The sequence below is a fragment of the Pseudorca crassidens genome, chromosome 9, assembly GCF_039906515.1.
Source record: "Pseudorca crassidens isolate mPseCra1 chromosome 9, mPseCra1.hap1, whole genome shotgun sequence".
NCBI classification, from domain to species: domain Eukaryota; kingdom Metazoa; phylum Chordata; class Mammalia; order Artiodactyla; family Delphinidae; genus Pseudorca; species Pseudorca crassidens.
The window spans coordinates 6,163,620-6,182,833 of NC_090304.1; the positions used below are offsets into that span (position 1 = coordinate 6,163,620).

A 19,214-nucleotide genomic window follows, 5' to 3' on the forward strand; every position below is an offset into this window, starting at 1 on the left:
AGCACGCGCACCGTGGACACGCACGTGGAGAGCGGACGTGGAGGGGCTCGCGGGGATCCACCGGGGCCCAGGCCGGCTCCCGAGGTCACCCGGATACGCGGCCACTGCAGAGCCCACGGGTGGCTCCTGGTCACGCCCGAGGCCCGGGCCGGCGCGGACCCGCCGCGCAGCCCCCCGGCGCCGCCGCAGTGCACTCACCCTGGCACAGGCGCGCGCGCCCCCGGCCACCCTGGCGCCCCTGCATCCTGCACCGCACTGGCGCCTGCTGCCGCTGCGCGAACCGTCACTCTGCAGACAGCCAGACAAAGCGCCAGCCCGCGGGCCCCTTCACCATCTCCCAGAGACGAGAGAGTCTTCGTCACATGTCGCTGGGCACCCTCCCGAACACACCCACGCATGTCCACACACCCACACGTCCCCGCACCCACAGGCAGGGCCGGGTGCAAACCCGCACTGTTGCTGGGACCCTTGCATTCACAGACACACGCTGAAGGTCATAACCGTTCTGCATTGCCAAGTCACGTGGAGGGTCCCCAACAGACACGGGCCTTGCGGGGGGAGGGGAGGGTTTGGGGCGTCGCCTCCCCCTCCCCCCAGGAACGGCTCCCGCGGGGTGGGGCCGAGAGGGCTCGGCCTTGGGTCTGGCGCCGTGCTCCGCCCCCGCTGCCGGCCCCTCCCTCTTTCCCGGGCTCCCCGCCCTGCCTGGTGCGCTCCGGAGCCAACCGGTCTCCGCCTCCGACCCAATTGGTGTGCGCGGCGCGGTTCCCAGCTGGCCGGCGGTGGCACGCTGTTTCAAGCTGTGCGTCAGTGGTCCTGGCTGTGCCGGCGGCCCCTCCGTCCAGCTTCTGCCCCTACCGGGCCATTTCCCTGGAAGAGTGGCCCGGGACAAGCTCGGCTTAGACGGATCAGCTGAGAAGGGGCTCCCGGGGTGTGTGTGTTAGTGGCGGGCGGGGGGGGGTGGCGTGAGTTCCCTGCTTTCTACCTCCGAGATCCGGGGCTTGGGTGGGAGCGCTGAGGGCTGAGAACCAGGTCGGGCACTCTGGTCTTTCGTCGTGGCTGCCCAGATGGGAAACAAGGCAAGTCACCACCTCCCCCAAGTATTTCCTGGTCCTCAGGCTACTCAGATCCTTTCCCTTACCTCAGGGAAACAGACGGAACTCTAATCCTGCCTGGTACACCAGGTAACCTTGGACAAGTTTTTTAACCACTGAGACAATTTTCTTATCTATGCCAAAGAATATTAATTTTACGTGCTTCATAGGGCTGAGAGGAGAAGAAATGAAGCAGCCTGTGAGGGGCTGAGCCACCTGGCCGCTGGAAGCCATTCTTACCGTTGCCACTCCCCCGGCCTCGGCTGTTGCATTTGTAAAATGAAGGCACTGGATCCTAGCCCAGGTCAACTCTTGCTCAGTGGCATTAGATATCCCCTTGTTCCTCTTCTCCCCATCAAAAATGTTTTCATTCACTCTAAACGTACGTGTTTACTGGCATCCATCGTGTTCCACTCTGTGCAGGGAGTTGGGGTACATCAGGAACCAGATGGGCCTGGTTGCTATCCCCATGGAGTACAGATGGGATGACAGAGGCTCCGAAAATTACAAAGGGGGAGGGGTCTACAAAAGGGACATGCAGGGTGGGACAGGGGAGGCCTCTTAGGATCCTTCCCACCCCTAGGTGGCTCTAGGTTCTTCAGATGGTTTAACTGGTTTCTTCATCTCAAATGCCATGCCTTGGCGCAGGTGAAATGTCCCCATCTCTTTAAGAGGAGCATTGACTAGTCTCAGGGGCAGACAGGCAGACTGGTCACACCAGACAGGCACGAGGCAATGTCGGCTGGGCCCCACTCTGCAGTGGCCACCAGTGGGATGCTGGCTGGGGAGGCACCCTTCCCATTCCGGGCCTCCAGGTGATAGGAGCCCTGGGGGAACAGGTAGGATCTCACAGTAGCAGCAGGGCCCAGCAGCTCATGCTGGGCCTGGAGTCCCTACTGAAGGTGCCACCAGAGATCACGAATGGGTGACACATTGGAGCTGCCTTCTCTGAAGTAACAGCCAGGCTGTAGCCATATGGTCATAGGCACACGTACACTGGAATCCCTTCCACTTGCAGTCATGGGGCATCTCTCAGCGCTGGCTCCCAGGCCCCCATGTGGCCTCTAGGTTGGACTTTACCCTGCCCTAGCGTCATTCTGTCACCCAGCTGTTTAACGAGCAGACCTGGGGGCCCTTGTGCACAAAGCACGTGGGCACCGGTCCCTCAGACAGCACCCATGCTCCCGGGCATGTGAGGGATACAAACAAGCGAAAGATGATGAGGCTGAGGGAGGAACTTTCCAACAGCTGATCCCATGGAGTCCTAGAAAGGGAGCATCCGGCTCCACTGTGAGGGTGGGGGATGAGGACAAAGGTGGTCTTCGAGTTCAGACTTCCAGGAAGAGCTTACCAGGCAGGTGTGGAGGTGTGAGAGCACAAGGCAAGATTGGTGTGGCTAGAGGTGGCCATGATGACGAAGCCCGGCAGAGGGCATGGCCTGAGGACAGGGGTCACAGAGTCTAGAGATGGCTGTGGTAGAGTCGTCTGGCTTGACCAGTGGCACAGGAGTGGGGGGTGAGGGTGATTTTAGTGGAGGTTTTGGTAACTGGGTAGATGGTGAGACACCCAGCAGAAGGCAGAGGACTGGGTGAGAGAAGCTGATTTTGGACCTGATGAGCTTGTGTGAGGGACACACAAGGACAGATGCCCAGGAGGCATTTCCACTTTGGGTCTGGAGCTGGAGGCCCAGGACAAGGCCACCCAGAGAGAGTGTGCTGTGTGGGAAGAGGCCCAGTGACAGCCCTGAGAACTCCATCCTGCAGGGGTGGGAGGAGCCCCCAGTGGGGACCAGGGAGAAGGAGGGGAGCAAGATGTCTTGGAAGCCCAGGGAGAGAACATCCCGGTGGGAGCTGTTAGCAGGAGAAGGCTGGGAAGGCGGCCCCTTAACTGGAAGGAGGGGCCGTAGGGAGACTATCAGGGCATGGCCGTGTGCTGTGTGTGGCGGGGAGGGTGCTGGAGGCGGGAGCCTCTTTGAAGAGGTGCAGCTAGCAGGGCCAGAGGGGACCGCTTTATGCCGCACCGCTGTGGGGAAGGCCGAATCCATCTAGGCTGTGGGGTGGGAGGAGGTGCTTATTTCCAGATCCCTGAGGAAGGAGGAGGTGGGGCTCAGCACATGCTCCACGGCAAGCAAGGAGGGCAGGACGGGCTCAGGCCCCTCACGGCTTAGGGGACTCTGCCAGAACGGGGGTGGGTCTGGTGAGGAGATGGGGGAACGCCACTCCGCAGGGAGGCTTCAGCCTCAGCATGGTGCCCTGGGGAACTTGGGCAGCTGTGCTAGCCTAGGGTGGCACTTTTAGCCTCTCCTGTCCCTGTCTGTGCTGCACGGTGACACCCTCCCACCCGCCTCTGTCCTGCAGACCAACATCCCCTTCCTGCAGAACGTGCTCAACAACCAGCAGTTCCTGGCAGGCACCGTGGACACCCAGTTCATCGATGAGAACCCGGAGCTATTCCAGCTGCGGCCTGCACAGAACCGGGCCCAGAAGCTGCTGCACTACCTTGGTCCGGCCCCGAGACTGCCCTTCTCTCCCCTCCCAGATGCCTTGCTTCTGGCTCCCTGCCCAGAGAGCTTCCTAGCAGCCCCTGCCTCTGTCCTCAGTCTGGTCCTGCACCTTCTTCCTTTGCTTCACCCTCCCACCCCGCCCACCTTCCTTGCTCCTGATCTTAGAGGCCCCCTTTCCCATCCATGTGGCCGTCACTAGGTCCCCCCTGCCTGGACCCAGGAGGCCCTGGCTTTGGAGAGGACGGGCCAGCTGGAAGACCAGGGATCCTGGAGGAATCCCCCCATCCCCGAGCCCAGCAACTCTCTGCCCTCAACTCAGGCTCTGCCCAGCCTGCCCTGACCCACTGCCCACTCTCTCCCCAGGACACGTCATGGTGAACGGCCCAACCACCCCGATCCCCGTCAAGGCCAGCCCCAGCCCCACGGACCCTATTGTCCCTGTGGTGCCCATAGGTAGGTGAGATTCATTCTGCCACCTCATAGGGGAGACAAAGAGGAGGCTGCCCCCTGCAGGATGAGTGCTAACGCCCCAGTCTGCTCTAGGCCTGCCCCCAGCTGGTTTCAGAGACATCCTGCTGCGGGAGGGTCCCGAGGGCTTTGCTCGAGCGGTGAGGAACCACCAGGGGCTGCTGCTGATGGACACGACCTTCAGGGACGCCCACCAGTCACTGCTGGCCACGCGTGTGCGAACCCACGATCTCAAAAAGATCTCCCCCTATGTTGCCCACAACTTCAGCAAACTCTTCAGCATAGAGAACTGGGGAGGTAGGCTGGAGGAGGGATGGGATGGGATGTGGGACAGTGCATGGCAGGAATGTGGTATCCACAGTACAGGCAGGCCACTCGGGCTCTCCAGGAATAGCTAGAGATGTTAACACTGAGGGAACGAGTGAGAACGGAACAAGGCACGACATTCATGTGTTTAGCAAATAGTGACTGGTGCCCGTTCTAGCCAGTCCTGGTGCTGGGCATGAGAGCGCAGAGCTGAGACCCAGGCAGCTCAGGGTCAGGGAGGAGATGCCTGCCTGTTAATTATAGCACAGAGAGTATGGGGTGAGGGCTGTGAAAGCGGATGCAGAGAGGACACAGTAAACCTGAGCTGTCCCAAGAGATCAGCAAAGGAAAAAGTCTGCAGGAATTGTGGCTGGGACGCGAGGGGTGCTGAAGATGAGCAGGGCCTGGTGGTAGGGCCAGAGGCTCAGGCTGCAGAGCTGCAGGGCGTGGTGGGGTCCCCAGGACGTTTCGGGGTTGACCTGGGCCTCTTGGTCCCTGTGCAGGAGCCACATTTGATGTTGCGATGCGCTTCCTGTACGAGTGCCCTTGGCGGCGGCTGCAGGAGCTCCGGGAGCTCGTCCCTAATATCCCGTTCCAGATGCTGCTGCGGGGGGCCAATGCTGTGGGCTACACCAACTACCCCGACAATGTGGTTTTCAAGTGAGCCTGGGGTGGGGTGGGCAGACACTGCACGATGTGGCCCAGCAGGTGCCAGGCCACAATGCAATCGCCTGTGCTCCCCACAGCGGGCTTGAAACCAAGTCTCTCGGTAGCTGTACCCAGCAAGGGCTGCAAGTTACAGTCAGAGAACTGGGAGGGCTTCCAGTGGAGGCCCCAGGAGGGCAGGTGACTTGTCCCAGGCCACGTGGTATAGAGCTGGGGCTGAAACCCAGGCCACACTGTTTCCCTCAGCCTGCCATTCCTTTGCAAAGCAGAATCCCCAGCAGATTCTTCGAACTTGGGCAGACTGAGCTGCACTGCATGCGACTAGCACAGGACAGCTCCGGTCCTTGCCGGATGCTGCTGGGGCGACCCTGCCCAGCCCAGGCTGCCCTGGAGAGGCCTTGTCCACACTATGGACATACTGTGGTGCCCCTGGCTCTGTGGGTGCCACGCCCCCTGCCAGACCCGACTGTCACATATTATTCCCCAGGGGCTGCAAGTGGGCCAGGAGGCAGAAAAGGATGTGCTGCAGGGAGTGGGATGGCGCTAACCCCTGAGCTCTCCTACCTACTCAGGTTCTGTGAGGTAGCCAAGGAGAATGGCATGGATGTCTTCCGGGTCTTTGACTCCCTCAACTACCTGCCCAACCTGCTGCTGGGCATGGAGGCGGCGGGCAGTGCTGGTGGTGTGGTGGAGGCCGCGATCTCCTACACGGGTGATGTGGCCGACCCCAGCCGTACCAAATATTCACTGCAGTACTACATGGGCCTGGCTGAAGAGCTGGTGCGAGCTGGCACCCACATCCTGTGCATCAAGGTGCCTGGGCCCAGCCCACCCCCAGGAGTCTCCCCACCATGTCCCTCATCCCCCCCATGTCACGCCCCCTCCTCACCATCTTTCTTTCTCCTCCCCTCTTCCCTTAGGACATGGCAGGGCTGCTGAAGCCAACGGCCTGCACCATGCTGGTCACCTCCCTCCGAGACCGCTTCCCTGACCTCCCATTGCACATCCACACCCACGACACGTCAGGGGCAGGCGTGGCAGCCATGCTGGCCTGTGCCCACGCAGGCGCTGATGTGGTAGACGTGGCAGCTGACTCCATGTCTGGAATGACTTCACAGCCCAGCATGGGGGCCCTGGTGGCCTGTACCCGAGGGACTCCCCTGGACACAGGTAGGAACAGCCACAGCCCAAGGCCATTCCCCTCTCAGAGCTGCAGCCCTCACCAGTCCCAGCAGAGTTGGGCATATCCTAGAATCCAGATGCTCCGGCCTGGCCTGGTCTTGCCTTCCATCAGCCACGTCTGCGATGTGGCCTGACCTGGCCCTGGGGTCCTGGGAGGAGCATCTGGAAGCTCAGCACATTTCCAAGCCCTCTCCGCCTCTGGCCTCCCTGCAGGGGTGCCCCTGGACCGTGTGTTTGACTACAGTGAGTACTGGGAGGGGGCCCGGGGACTGTATGCGGCCTTTGACTGCACGGCCACCATGAAGTCTGGCAACTCTGATGTGTATGAGAATGAGATCCCAGGGGGCCAGTACACCAACCTGCACTTCCAAGCATATAGCATGGGGCTCGGCTCCAAGTTCAAGGAGGTCAAGAAGGCCTATGTGGAGGCCAACCAGATGCTGGGCGACCTCATCAAGGTGAGCCAGGCCCAGTGCTCTTACCCCCGCCTCTGGGCCTCTATACGGTACCTGGCACCCTAACCCAGGGGTCCCCTCTCCTCAGGTAACCCCCTCCTCCAAGATCGTGGGGGACCTGGCCCAGTTTATGGTGCAGAATGGGCTGAGCCGGGCAGAGGCCGAAGCTCAGGCAGAAGAGCTGTCCTTCCCCCGCTCAGTGGTGGAGTTCCTGCAGGGGTACATTGGCATCCCCCACGGGGGGTTCCCTGAGCCCCTTCGCTCCAAGGTAAGGAAGGCCCAGCACAATGTGGTGGGGCGGAGGGGAGTCCAGGAATCAGGCCTGACCCTCTGCTTTGCACCCCAGGTGCTAAAGGACCTGCCAAGGGTGGAGGGACGGCCCGGAGCCTCCCTCCCTCCCCTGGATCTGCAGGCACTGGAGAAGGGGCTGATAGAACGGCATGGGGAGGAGGTGACCCCGGAGGATGTACTCTCAGCGGCCATGTACCCCGACGTCTTTGCCCACTTCAAGGACTTCACTGCCACCTTTGGTCCCCTGGACAGCCTCAACACCCGCCTCTTCCTGCAGGGACCCAAAATTGCAGAGGAGTTTGAGGTCAGTGGCTCTGGCACCCATCTGCACTCCACCCCAGCACTCCTGCTATCCCTAAGGACCCCAGCACATCTAGAGTGCCAGGCTTTGGCTTGGCCGTCACTGGGCCTCGTGAGCTATGGGTTCACAAAGTACCCTTAAGAGACCAGGGAGCTAGGCCTTTACAAGGGAGGAGCTGAGACCCAGAGAGGGGGGGCTTGCCTGGGATTGGGTCAGGGGGTTGCCCTCCCCGCACCTGCCCCCATCCCAGCTCTGAGCCTCCACACCCTCCCTGAAGGTGGAGCTGGAGCGAGGCAAGACGCTGCACATCAAAGCCCTGGCCATAAGTGACCTGAACCGGGCCGGCCAGAGGCAGGTCTTCTTCGAGCTCAATGGACAGCTGCGATCCATTCTGGTCAAGGATACTCAGGCCATGAAGGTACAGCCCCCCCCCCACAGGGCCAGCCAGGCGGTGGGGATGGGCAGGGCCTGGTGTCTCACGTCCTCTCCCCTGTCTGCAGGAGATGCACTTCCACCCCAAGGCCCTGAAGGATGTGAAGGGCCAGATTGGGGCACCCATGCCTGGGAAGGTGATAGACATCAAGGTGGCAGCAGGGGACAAGGTGACCAAGGGCCAGCCTCTGTGTGTGCTCAGTGCCATGAAGATGGAGACTGTAGTGACTTCGCCCGTGGAGGGCACTGTCCGCAAGGTCCACGTGACTACAGACATGACACTGGAGGGTGACGACCTCATCCTGGAGATTGAGTGATCTTGCCCCAGACTGGCAGCCTGGCCATCCCCACCCCAAGCCTTCAAGGTGCTGCGCTGCCAGGGCAGGCCCAGGCCAGCCAGTGCCCGAGGGCAGGAAGGGCGGGCCCTGGAGCTCCTGTCCTCAGTTGTTTGTGGCAGGAGAGACACTGCCTGTGGTGGCCCATGCCTTTCCTCCTGCCCTCTGTCCTTTTCCTGCCGGTGGACAGTCGCTCACATATTCATCCCTTGCCAAATAAGGGTCCCCCCCTGCTGGAGACTACAGGTGGGGGTGCAGGCAGGCCTGGGACCTAGGGAAGCAGACTTAGGGGCCCTGCCTCCTGCAGGGGAAACCTAAGTCCCAGGTCTGAGAACTTCACTCAATAAAACTGGCTTTCCCCTTCCCTCCATTCTGGGTCCTGTGCAGCCCACCCCACCCTAGTGCCACACGGCAGAGGGGCAGGGCTGCCTCTTGGACTCCCCCATGGGCAGGGGGGCAGTCAGTTGTATCTTCCTCCTAGGAGGGTAGTGAGGATGACAACAGTGGCCCTGGTTTTACGTCACTACTAAGTGCCTATTGTATACACACCCCAAATAGGATAATCTAGTTGTCACTGAGAGCTTGGGCTGGGGAAGGGGTTGTTCCAAGCACTTAACACCTATTAACTCAACACCTATTAACATTTTCACCCATTTTATAGACACAGAAATGGAGTCATAGGCAGGTTAAATAACTTGTCCAGGACCTGACTGACAGCTAGTTAAGAGGCAGAGAGAGTTCAAACCCAGGCTGCTGGTGGACTTGCTTCTCAACTACACTGCTTTATTTTCTAAGCTGGGACCAACCCACCACCCTATCCAGAACTAGATGCAAACAGACACCACTTTCTAGAGGCAGACGAGACCCTTGGGTGTGGGAACCTCTGGGTGTGGATTTTGGTGGGAGGTTAGAAGCACTGGACTGAGTCCCAGGATCTAATCCTGCCTGACCCCCTGACCCCCAAATCAGCCCTCGGGAGAATCCCAATTCTTCCCTGCAGTTCCCTCACCTGTGGGGTGGGACAGCAATCCTGCCCATGTCACTGCACCGCTGCCCACCGCACAGGGGAGGTAAGGATGGTGAGTAAAGAGAAAGGCAGGGGGATCCTGGGCAGTTCCTGAGCAGGAGCATAAGGAAGAGGAGGGACAGAGCCCAGATCCCCTGACCCTCAGGGGACCAGGCAGGAAGTACATCCCAGCACCCTGCCAGCCTAGTGCTCTCAGGGTACTACACCTAACCTTTGCTGTGGTCCTGGGCCGCCTCCTCTCTCGACTCCCAGATCCCAAATGTACCCTCTAAAACCAGCCTGTACTCAATTCCTTGGCTTCCCTGACAGCTGCTACACAGGCTGGGGGAGAGGAAAGCTCTCCAGGGAGGTAGGTATGTGACTGTCACGATGCCCTTTTAGATCCAGTTTAGCCACAGCCAACCTGCGGGAGCTCTGGGGAGTGACTGCACAGCGGTTTCCTTTCCTTCGACAACCAGCCTCAGGGAAGGGGACTTGGGACAATCTCCTTGAGTCTGGAATGGGACCTAAAGGGATAACATTAAGAATGTTTAAAAAAAAGTGGGGGGGGGTGTCCTAGGGGCAGCGGAATGAGACTATAAGAACCATTCCAAAAACACGATGAAGAGCAGGTAAAACACTACCAAGTTCTAGAAAGAACCCTGAGTTACAGTGTTGCTTGGCAGGGTTGTTTATGCTTGCTGGACCTTTGTTCTGGGTTCCTCCAGAGACCAAACGACTGGCACGGTGGCAGAGGTCTGAGGTGGAGAGAGCCAAAGAAGCCTCCCAGGTGACTGAACTTCCAGTTTACACTTATTTCCTCTTGTGTAATGTGAGGCTGGTAGACTTCGGGGAGGTCCTGGTGGAAGGCCCATAGTGGACTCCCCCACCCTCTCAGAGGCTGGAGGCTCCGTCACTGGGGTCAAGGCTCTGGGTTCTACTCTGATCCTGGTAGATAGGCACAGGTCCCAGGATGAGCTGGGCCCACACCTGGTACCTAGTCCCAGGCCCACCTGTGCTAGGACTTGGGGCCTTGCTCAGGAAGGAGAAAGCTGCAGACCCAGGGCAACCACAGGCTCCCATCCTGTCTGGTACTTCAGGGAACTATGCCTACCAGGCTTCCCTGCCTAGAGGTTAGTGTTCAAGGTAGCCAGGACCAGGTGAGGGGCATATTCCCAAGACCCCAAAGAGACTAATTCCCAAAGGTCCAAGGCCATGTTACCCAAGTTAAATCTCTTTAATATCCCAATACAAAGTCCTGATGCAAAAAGACAATGAGAAAACCCTGGGAAGGTGGGGGGAGGGTTTTTGTAAATTCCACCCCCGAGCAGCTTTTCAGAGGCAGGGGGGACAGAGCAGCTCAGAGAAGCAACAGTCCAAAGTGAGGAAGGGAGTGCACGGCTCCTGGGACCCGCCCCTTGTCCCCTCACTCCTGGCTGCTCCTCAACCCCCTTTCAGGAGGGGCCACATCCTTTGGATATCTACTCCTTTCTCTTGGTCCCTGGGATTCAACTAGCTCTGGCTTCAATCCCCTACAAAAATTCCTGAGTTCTCGGGGACCCCAGCCAGCTCCTCCCCTGCAGTACCCCTTGATGGGGAGGGGCTGGGAAGCCCATGAGAGTTCATAGGAGTGTGTACAGGAGCGTGGGTCAGGAACACAGGGGAGCCTCTGAGTCCCCTGCCCGCTCCAAAAGCACACAAAGGGGAAGGCTGCCGTAGAGCTTAGGGTCCGTGAGGGGCTGGAGCAGAAGCAGGAAGAATCCCACACCCAGGGCATAGCCTGCCAGCAGGAGCCGCCTCTGCGGATGCTCCAGGGCCGCACATACGGCAGGAAAGCCCATGTAATTGCAGAAGGAGTGGCAGAGAACCGGCCCAATCAGGTGTCCTGGGGAGGGGAGACAGAGTAGCTCATGGAGCAGCCCCACCACCTCCCCGGGCCCTTCCAGGGCTAAGACCCTTCATCCCCTGAAACAGGAGATCACTGCCCCACCCATCCACCCACACACCACAGCCTGTGCTTCCTGCCAGCTCTCAAACCACAGCAGGCCGAGGGCCCAGGCTCAGCCTGTCTCAAGGACTGCGGTAGAAGAAACTTGTCGCTCCTAGAACAGACACAGATTCCCATTCTCCCACCCACTCCTGTGGGCCCTTGAGCCCCAGGGGACCCGAGAGACTGAGGACCAACCTGTGCGAATGAAGAGGAAAGCAGTGTAGGCACCGAAGACAGCTGTGTAGGAGAACTGGAACGCTGGAGACGGGGAGGCCTCGAGTGACCACACCTGCATGCCCTTCCTGCCCCAGCACTGCACACCCATCAGCCAGAGACAACCCCTTCCCCTGGGGGCAGTGGCTGCCTGCCCCAGTACCTAGGCTGTTCTCTACACCCCAACTCCCATGGTCAGCGGCCCCTCCAATACTGCAGCCCTCTCTTCCCCATTCTTCCTCCAGAGTGACTTATCAGGGACACCCTCACACACCCAACCCAGGACTGCCCCAGGCAAGCTCTCTAGGACTCACCTGCAGACAAGAAGATGCTCCCCACACTGCTCTGGCGGAAACGAAGCTGCTCAAAAATGTGGTGAAAATGGGCTGAGGAAGATGAGAACCACATCACATTCCTCCCAGCCTGCCCTATAGGCCCTGCCCTTGCCCCAAACCCCATTCTTGGTTCCCATGCCAGGAACATTTCAGTAGGACCAGGCTGGACAAACTCACCAACTCCAAAGAAGAGTGGGCAGGTGAACACAGCAGGGCCCAGGCCTGTGCACGGTGCTAACATGGGCAGCATGCAGGCCCGGAACACCAGCTCCTCTGTCAGGGGGGCGATCACTTGGTTCCGCAGCCAGCGCATGTCTGTGAGGCAGCGGGCCCAGGAGCGAGGGGCTAGGGAGAGGATTCAGGGCAAGCAATGAGTGACTAGCTATTGAACAAAATGACCCTAGAGGCCCCAAGGGCCCCTCTGCCACAACCTCCCCCTGGCCAAACTCAGCTTAGGCATAAATACTTGTGAGAACAGGAAAGGGTCAAATTTTCTTATCGGACCTAGTATAAAACAGCGTCTCAAGGGGACCGAAAGGGAAGGCATTAGTAGCTGAGGCAAGGTGTCCTGACTGTAAACTCTGGAAACATCAAAACTTGCCCAAAACCAGCTCTAGTTCGGGAAACCAAAGGTTAAGGGAAGTAACGGACAATGCTTTCTTGTCCACGACAAGTACTGCCTGGGGTCCCTACAGGCCTCACTGGACATCAGGAACTAACTTTTTGAGACCACCGGATATGTGCTCCCGCTTTACTGATGAGGAAACAGAACATCTCGTGTCTCATGTCCAGGACCCACCATAAGCACACTGATCCCCTTACCTCATTGTCCTGGACTGCCTGTACCTACTTTTTTCCTTGGCCCTGAGGACTCACCTAGGACAACCTTCAACCTATCTGCCAGGTCACAGGGGCAATCCATAGAGAGCTGCATCAGTGGGCCCAGGAAAAGGATCTGGGGGCAGAAAAACAGGAGCGATCAAAGGAAAGTTTCAAACCATAATCCACTGCCCTTGCCCAGACATGGCTTCATGAGACTTCAAGCTTCCATAGATGCATACCCGAGGGCCCTGAGCCATCTCACAATTCTTGTCTCCCATCAGTCAAAAGCTGGATACAATCAGGATTAGAATAAAAGGCCACGTAAAGAAGCGTCACGCTAATAACAAAGAGCAGAGAAGGAAAAATAAAGCAAGAGCACTCACCATGGTCAGCAGCAGGGGCAGCAGCGCTGCTGGAAAAATGCCCTCCAGCCTGAATCCCATCAGGGTGAGCAGGGATGTGCCTGGCTGAGCCACAGGAAAGGGGGCATCAGTCTTGCTTCCTCCCCCAATGAGCCCTGAGACCTCTCGCCCGCTGCCCTCTGCCCCGCCTCCTTCGCACCTGGATGCCTGTAAGTTCCCTCCAGAGTAGCACGCAGAGGGGCGAGAGACTTGACACTACCAGGACACTGGTGAAGCGCCGCTTGATTACGGCAGGATGGTCCCTATGAAGGAGGCAGTAAATTCAAGGGGACCACAACCACCTCCTGACAGCGCGGCCCCACCCTCTGTTCGCCCAAGCTCCGCCCATAGCCCCGCCTCGTGGAGGCGCGGGTTTTGGCTGCGCGCGCGCAGCCCCCGCACCTGGGCAGCTCGCTCTTCCAGACGTAGAGGCTGCCCACATAGGAGCAGGCGAGGCTGAGACAAGAGAACACGGACACCCAGCAGCACAAACCGGGGCCTGGACCGCCCAGAGCCGCCGACTCGGGCTGCCGCTCCGGCCGCGACACCGACAGCAGGCGAAGCCCGTCCCCGCCCAGCGCCGCCATCGCGCCCGGACCCGCGGCGCGCCCCAGTGACGCGGTCCCGCCGCTGCCAGGCCCGCTCCGGCCGGAAGCGTGGTGACGTCACCCGGCGGCTCGGGCTCCGGCCCCGCCCCCGACTCCTCCCCGACACTGAAGCAGAAACTGCGCGCGCAGAGTAGGTTTATTGAACTACAGACAACATGCGGCCCCGGCAGCGGTGGGGCAGACGTGGAGGCGGCGGGAGGGGGCCCGATTCAGGACGCAGAGCCGGGACTTAGCCACTCGGACAGATTGGAGATTTCCTGCAGCCACAGCGCGTCCTGCGGGAGGAAAGGGGGCCCGGGGTGAGGACCCCTTGGCAGCGGCCGGGTCCCCGCCCTCCCGCCGCTCCCTCCCCTGCGCGGCCTTAGCCCGGTTACCTCCAGGCCGCTCCTGGGGCCCGTCCTGTTTCTGCTAGGGGTCAGGGGAGCCGCGGTGGGTTCCGCGCGGCCCAAGGCGGCCTCTGACGGGTTCAGGGCCCGAGGGGAGCGGAAAGCCCGCGTCTCCTCCACTCCTTGGCAGAGGCTGCCTCTTTTGAGACTCTTGTTTTCTACTTGCCCGCTGGTCCCTAGGAGAAAACAAGCCCGCTCCCATGTCCTGTGCTAGGACGACCCTTGGGGGAAACCTGGGAGAAAGGGAGGAGCTGGAGTCCGGCTCTCTTAGCCCTCCCACCTCAGGACCCTTTCATCTGGTCCTGTCCGGATCAAAACCCGGCAGCTCCGGGTCTTCAGGGTCAGGCTGAGGCTGCACAATGGCTTCGGGGTCTCTCTGTAGCCACTGAGCTGGGCCTGGGAAGAGGCATCTGGGATTGAACCAAGCCCTCACTTGGGGCTTGCGCCCACTTGGTCACTTCACACAGATTCCTCGTGGAGTCTGCACCATCCAGCTCCTCCCTCCCTGCCAAACTGTGATTCCCCTGCCAGAAAGCCGGCCTCACCTCTCTCCCCCTTTGTTGGGCACGCTGCTTAGGCAGTGCAAACTTAAAGTAAGTTTGGATCTACAGGTTCTTCCTGAGCACGTCCTAGGAATGTAGATCAATGAGCTGTTCCCTGGGTGAAGCTCACAGATGCTAGGAACGATGCAGAAGTGTGTACAAAGTCCAGGGGTAAAACAAAGAAGCTGTTAACCATCTCTGTAAGTGAAAAATGTTTCCTTGAGGAAATGTCTGAGATGGGTTTTGAAGGATGAAGAGTAATACACCAGACTGACAAGGCAGAGGAAAGGATTAACAGGCTGAAAGGGTTAAGCAAACACCCAAAGGCATTAAACAGTATCCCACACAAAATGCAAAGTGTAGGGGGGGTCCAAGGAGATGAATCTGAATGGGTTAGTGGGAATCAGAGAAGGCTAAGAAATGGATTTTTATCTGTAGGAAATAGGAAGGCAGTGAAGAGTTTTTAAACACTGGAGATATATTGTTAATTTTGTATTTCAGAAAAGTCATCATTCGTCAAAGGTGTGGCTTAGAGTCAGCTTAGAGGAGGGAAGACCTCAAGAGCCCAGAAGAAGTGAAGGCAGCGGGGATGGAGGAGTCAGAAGTATTCATAAGGCCGAATTGACAAGCCTTGGTAGTAGACTGGATATGAAACATTAGAATGGGGGGCATCTCAAACGAGTCTCAGGTTTCAGATGTGAAAAACTGGATAGGTTGTGCTAGTAGTCATGACAGAGACTGAAGAAAGAAGAGCTGATTTTGGGTGTGTGTGCAGAGGGCAAGATATCAGGAGAAAGGAAATTGAGGTACCAGTGGGACCGCCATATGTAGCAGCCTAGTGAGCAGATATATCTCCCACCTAACACTCAGGAGAGACCTGGAATGGTCATACCAGCTGAGGAGTCTTCTGCCCAGAGGCAGGGGTCAACGCCTGGGATGGAAGAGAGCAGCTAGGGAGGGACCGCAGTATGAGCACTATTTGGGGGTGGCCAGAGGAAGCTAGTCGAAGAGAGAAGAGATGGGGAGAACCTGATGAGTCATAGTCTCACAGTGCCAAGCTCTGCAAATAGTCCAGGTGTGATAAAGATAAATGCACAGTCATCAATTTGGTAATTAAGAGGCCTTCCCAAACGAGAGACTTTGCAGTTCAGAGGCCACAGGGAAAGCAAGTGCCCTGGGTTAGGGAGAGAATGAAAGAAAGAGAGGGAAACAGTGTAGCTTGCTTTTTTGAGAACCTTGATTGAGATATGATGGAGAGAGATAGGTGGGAGAAGTTCAAGATCATGGGAGATATCCTTTTGAAGATGGACCTCCTGAGGGAAAGGAACTCAGAAAAGAAGTTGAAGGTGCAGAGATGATAACGTGCTACCATGGAAGCAGTAAGGATAATGCCACCCCTTAGCCTGGAGGGGGTGAGTCCCTATGCTGATAAGGTTCTGGCAGTGGGGGGAGTACAAACTGGGTGAGTTTACTGAAAAAAGAGATTAGTAAGTGAAGTAGGAGGCTAAATCAGGAGGACGAGGCTTGGTAGTTTTTTAAAAGAATGGAGTGGCGGGCTTCCCTGGTGGTGCAGTGGTTGAGAGTCCGCCTGCCGATGCAGGGGACACGGGTTCGTGCCCCGGTCCGGGAGGATCCCACATGCCACGGAGCGGCTGGGCCCGTGAGCCATGGCCGCTGAGCCTGTGCGTCCGGAGCCTCTGCTCCGCAGCGGGAGAGGCCACAACGGTGAGAGGCCCTCGTACCACAAAAAAAAAAAAAAAAAAAGGATGGAGTGGCCACTGAGGAGAAGGCCAGGAAGACAATGGAAAGAATTGACAAACTGAAGGCTCCTCAGGGAATGGACCACAGGTGTACAGTGGCATCACACACTTAGTGATTTTCTTCAGTGTAGCTGCCCATGTGGAACATAGGACTGACGGCAACTAGAGTTGCAGCTCTGTAAGGCAGAGCAGCTCAAACACTCTTCTAGGGGGCGGTCCACCAGATCATAAACACCTAGATTTTAAGGCTTATGTTGCATTGTAGAGAAAGCATGAGCTATAGAGGCAGCAGGAGTTCAGATCCTCCTCCTGCTAAGTGCTCTATCCTATCTCTGAACCTGGGTTGTCTCTTGTGAGAGGGGGCCAATGCTACCCACCCCAAAGGGTCACTGTGAGAGTGGTCACTGGAAGAGCCTAGCATCTCCCTGGGTCCACAGAAGGTGCTGAATTAAATGTTAATTTTTTTCTTCTAAGGAAAGTACTTATTCTTTTGTCTTTTCACTACATAAATAGTGAATCGTATGTGGTGAATGCTGAATTGTGCTATATGATACACTTCCATTCTTCTAAATCTCCAAATCTAAATTATAGATTCTTGGCTTTGTACCAGCCTTTGCTGCAGGGTTCTTTTTGGGAGGAACAGCCCCCACAACATTTAAAATACAGTTTAATTGACAGAATGATTCAGAAACACATCTTAGGCCTAAGCACAGACGCCATGCAGTATGTTGTAGCTGTTACCCTGGAGAGAGGAATTTTACCAACAAAGCACGCTGCTGAAAGCAGTCCCCAAATTCCCTCAAGCCCAGGCATTGTTTGGTCCGACAGTGCATCCCCACCAGCCTGGCTCTGTTAGAGATAGACCAGAGCCAGACTGCCTGGGTTTGAATTCTGGCTCTGTCGTTTACTAGCTGTGTGACCTCAGGTAAGTTTATTGACATCTCTGGGCCTCTGTTTCCACATCTGTAGAATGAGGATAATAATAGTACCATAGTACTGTTTTGAGAATTAAGAGCGTTAATACACTTTCAAATCTCGGACTAGTGCCTGGCACCTGCACCATACCAGTTCAAGCACCAGTGGCTGTGATTATTTTCAGACATACACACCTGCTACTGCAGGCCCTGAAGGCTGTTTAAGTGTTGGAGGGAGGGGAAAAGACAATATAATCACCATCACATTACACACACTGACACCTCCCCATAACATTTATCAAGGTTGAGGTGGTGTCTGCAACCAGGAGCAGACTCCGGAGCCCCAAACACAGTAGTAACCAGAACTAAGGACGGCCACAGTAGCAACACTATAATGATGAAAACATGAAGGAACCAACTGAATTCAGGGCCCTGCCCCATCATGTGCAGCTATCTAACTGCACAAACTGAGAAATTTCTAGTCCTATCGTAGCAGCTTTTGGAAGGGAATGCCTCCTGCTGCCCCAGAATACCCAGAGTGGTGGTGGGAGCCACAACCAAAGCCCAGAACGTTGCTGTGGTGTAAGGTGCTGTCTGAAGGTTTGAAGTCACATCTTTGACTTCCCAGCTTTGATCCAGGGCTCACCTGAAAAGCTGAATGAAACCTTACCTGCAAGGAGCTCCAGGCTGCTGTTCTCATGTGCATCCTCTGTGCTCTGCTCTGTATTATTTTTCTCTGGGAGCAGCTGCTTAAAAAATTAGAAGTCCTAAGTGAGTTTTGCAGAAGCATGAACAAGCCCCAGTGAGATCACGTGCCTGGTGGCTTTGTTGACCTCACAGGGCTTTCCTCCTTCACCTGGAACCCCCTATTACTTCCTCCTGGCTCATGTGAACCCCCTGCCCAGCCCCCAACTTTTAAGACTTCCTTCTTCTTTTGGAGGCTTTGCAGTTCACTCCAGCCATTCCGGGCATTTCCTAGCTTTTCTGAACTCTGGTCACTCATGTACTGTCTGCTCCATTCCTTGGGCTCTTTTAAGTATGCATTGCATGCCCCTTTTCATCAATTTATGTATTTATGTCCATTTCCTACATCTTAAATTCCTTGTAAGGTTCATCGTGCCTGTATCTCTTTCACAGCTAGCATAGCGCCTTGCACACGGTAAGTGCTCAACAAATGACTGACTGAGGTCAGACATGGGAAGCCACAGCGCACATTTTGTAGTCTTGTGTAGCTTTCAAAGCCCTGCTATTTGGTTCAATTTGGACAGAGAAACAAAGGTCAGAACCCAATCCTCCCAGTTCCTTGTTTTTCAATACAAGTATATAAAAATAGATATCCTCTTCATCAAAATTAAAAACTTTTGTGCTTCAAGGGACACTTGAAAGTGAAAAGTCAACCCACAAGAATGGGAGAAAATAGTTGGAAATCATATCTGATAAGGGACTTGTATCCAGAATAAAGAACTCATAGTTCAACTTTAAAATAACAACCCAATAAAAAAATGGGTTTGACAAAGAATTTGAATAGACATTTCTCCAAAGAAGAGATATAAATGGCCAATAAGCACATGAAAAGATGCTCAACATAATTATTCATTAGGGATATGCAAATCAAAGCCACTATGAGATACCACTTTATACCCACTGGGATGGTAGTAATAATAATAGATAATAACAACTGTGGATGAGGATATGGAAAAATTGGAACCATTACACAGTGCTGGTGGGAAAGTAAAATAATGCAGCCAGTTTGGAAAACAGTTTGAGTTACCATATGACCCAGCAATTCTGCCCCTAGCTATACACCAAAGAGAATGACAAACATATGTCCACACACACAAAAATGTTTACATCAGCATTATTCATAATAGCCAAAAAGTGGAAATAACATGTCTATCAACTGATGGATGGATTAAAAAATGTGGTGTATATCCATACAATGGACTATTACTCAACCATAAAAAAGGAATGTACTGTTACCTGTTACAACATGGATGAACCTTGAAAACATTATGCTAAGTGAAAGAAGCCAGACACAAAAATCCACTTATTGTATGATTCCATTTATATGAAATATCCAGTATAGGCAAATCCACTGAGAGGAAAAGTAAATTAGTGGTTGCCAGGGGACAGGAGATAGGAGAATTGGGACTGACTGCAAATTAGGTACAAGGTTTTTTTCTTTGGCGTGATGGAGATGTTCTGGA

The 19,214-nt window shown here is 56.1% G+C and overlaps 3 protein-coding genes and 1 long non-coding RNA gene across 53 annotated transcripts in view; 2 read left to right on the forward strand and 2 right to left on the reverse strand.

Annotated features, from left to right (window-relative positions):
- PC (pyruvate carboxylase) overlaps positions 1–8,394 on the forward strand; it is a 106,719-nt gene extending 98,325 nt beyond the window's left edge. For all 10 annotated transcript variants that reach the window (XM_067748147.1, XM_067748143.1, XM_067748142.1 and 7 more), the window contains 11 exons: positions 3,449–3,593; positions 3,958–4,047; positions 4,138–4,359; positions 4,872–5,028; positions 5,607–5,847; positions 5,955–6,204; positions 6,430–6,674; positions 6,760–6,939; positions 7,018–7,266; positions 7,541–7,681; positions 7,764–8,394. In XM_067748147.1, coding sequence (XP_067604248.1) covers positions 3,449–3,593; positions 3,958–4,047; positions 4,138–4,359; positions 4,872–5,028; positions 5,607–5,847; positions 5,955–6,204; positions 6,430–6,674; positions 6,760–6,939; positions 7,018–7,266; positions 7,541–7,681; positions 7,764–8,012 — 2,169 coding nt within the window. In that variant the 3' untranslated portion in view covers positions 8,013–8,394. The remainder of the gene's footprint in view (positions 1–3,448; positions 3,594–3,957; positions 4,048–4,137; positions 4,360–4,871; positions 5,029–5,606; positions 5,848–5,954; positions 6,205–6,429; positions 6,675–6,759; positions 6,940–7,017; positions 7,267–7,540; positions 7,682–7,763) is intronic.
- RCE1 (Ras converting CAAX endopeptidase 1) lies at positions 359–13,528 on the reverse strand. 19 transcript variants are annotated; one of them, XM_067748177.1, is made up of 9 exons: positions 13,200–13,528; positions 12,958–13,060; positions 12,780–12,863; positions 12,451–12,529; positions 11,752–11,919; positions 11,554–11,599; positions 11,222–11,284; positions 983–1,056; positions 359–867 (listed from the first exon to the last, which is right to left on the reverse strand). In XM_067748177.1, exons 1-9 carry the CDS (start codon positions 13,382–13,384, stop codon positions 359–361), a joined length of 1,311 nt encoding a protein of 436 aa, XP_067604278.1. In that variant the 5' UTR covers positions 13,385–13,528. The 19 variants fall into 19 exon arrangements, with proteins under 19 accessions (XP_067604278.1, XP_067604296.1, XP_067604292.1 ...); XM_067748195.1 differs by having other exon boundaries at positions 13,291–13,491; XM_067748191.1 differs by having other exon boundaries at positions 12,780–12,859; positions 13,200–13,491.
- Positions 13,524–19,214, reverse strand: part of TOP6BL (TOP6B like initiator of meiotic double strand breaks) — an 89,145-nt gene continuing 83,454 nt past the window's right edge. For 13 of the 23 annotated variants that reach the window (XM_067748174.1, XM_067748157.1, XM_067748155.1 and 10 more), the window contains 3 exons: positions 17,678–17,756; positions 13,780–13,967; positions 13,524–13,680 (listed from right to left, as the gene is read on the reverse strand). In XM_067748174.1, coding sequence (XP_067604275.1) covers positions 13,615–13,680; positions 13,780–13,967; positions 17,678–17,756 — 333 coding nt within the window. In that variant the 3' untranslated portion in view covers positions 13,524–13,614. Of the gene's footprint in view, positions 13,681–13,779; positions 13,968–17,677; positions 17,757–19,214 lie in introns of those variants that run through there. The other 10 variants (XR_010945910.1, XM_067748166.1, XM_067748159.1 and 7 more) reach the window with 5 other exon arrangements.
- Positions 13,617–16,195, forward strand: LOC137229923 (uncharacterized). Its single transcript, XR_010945916.1, has 2 exons — positions 13,617–13,704; positions 14,835–16,195. It is a non-coding gene; the product is annotated as an uncharacterized lncRNA (long non-coding RNA).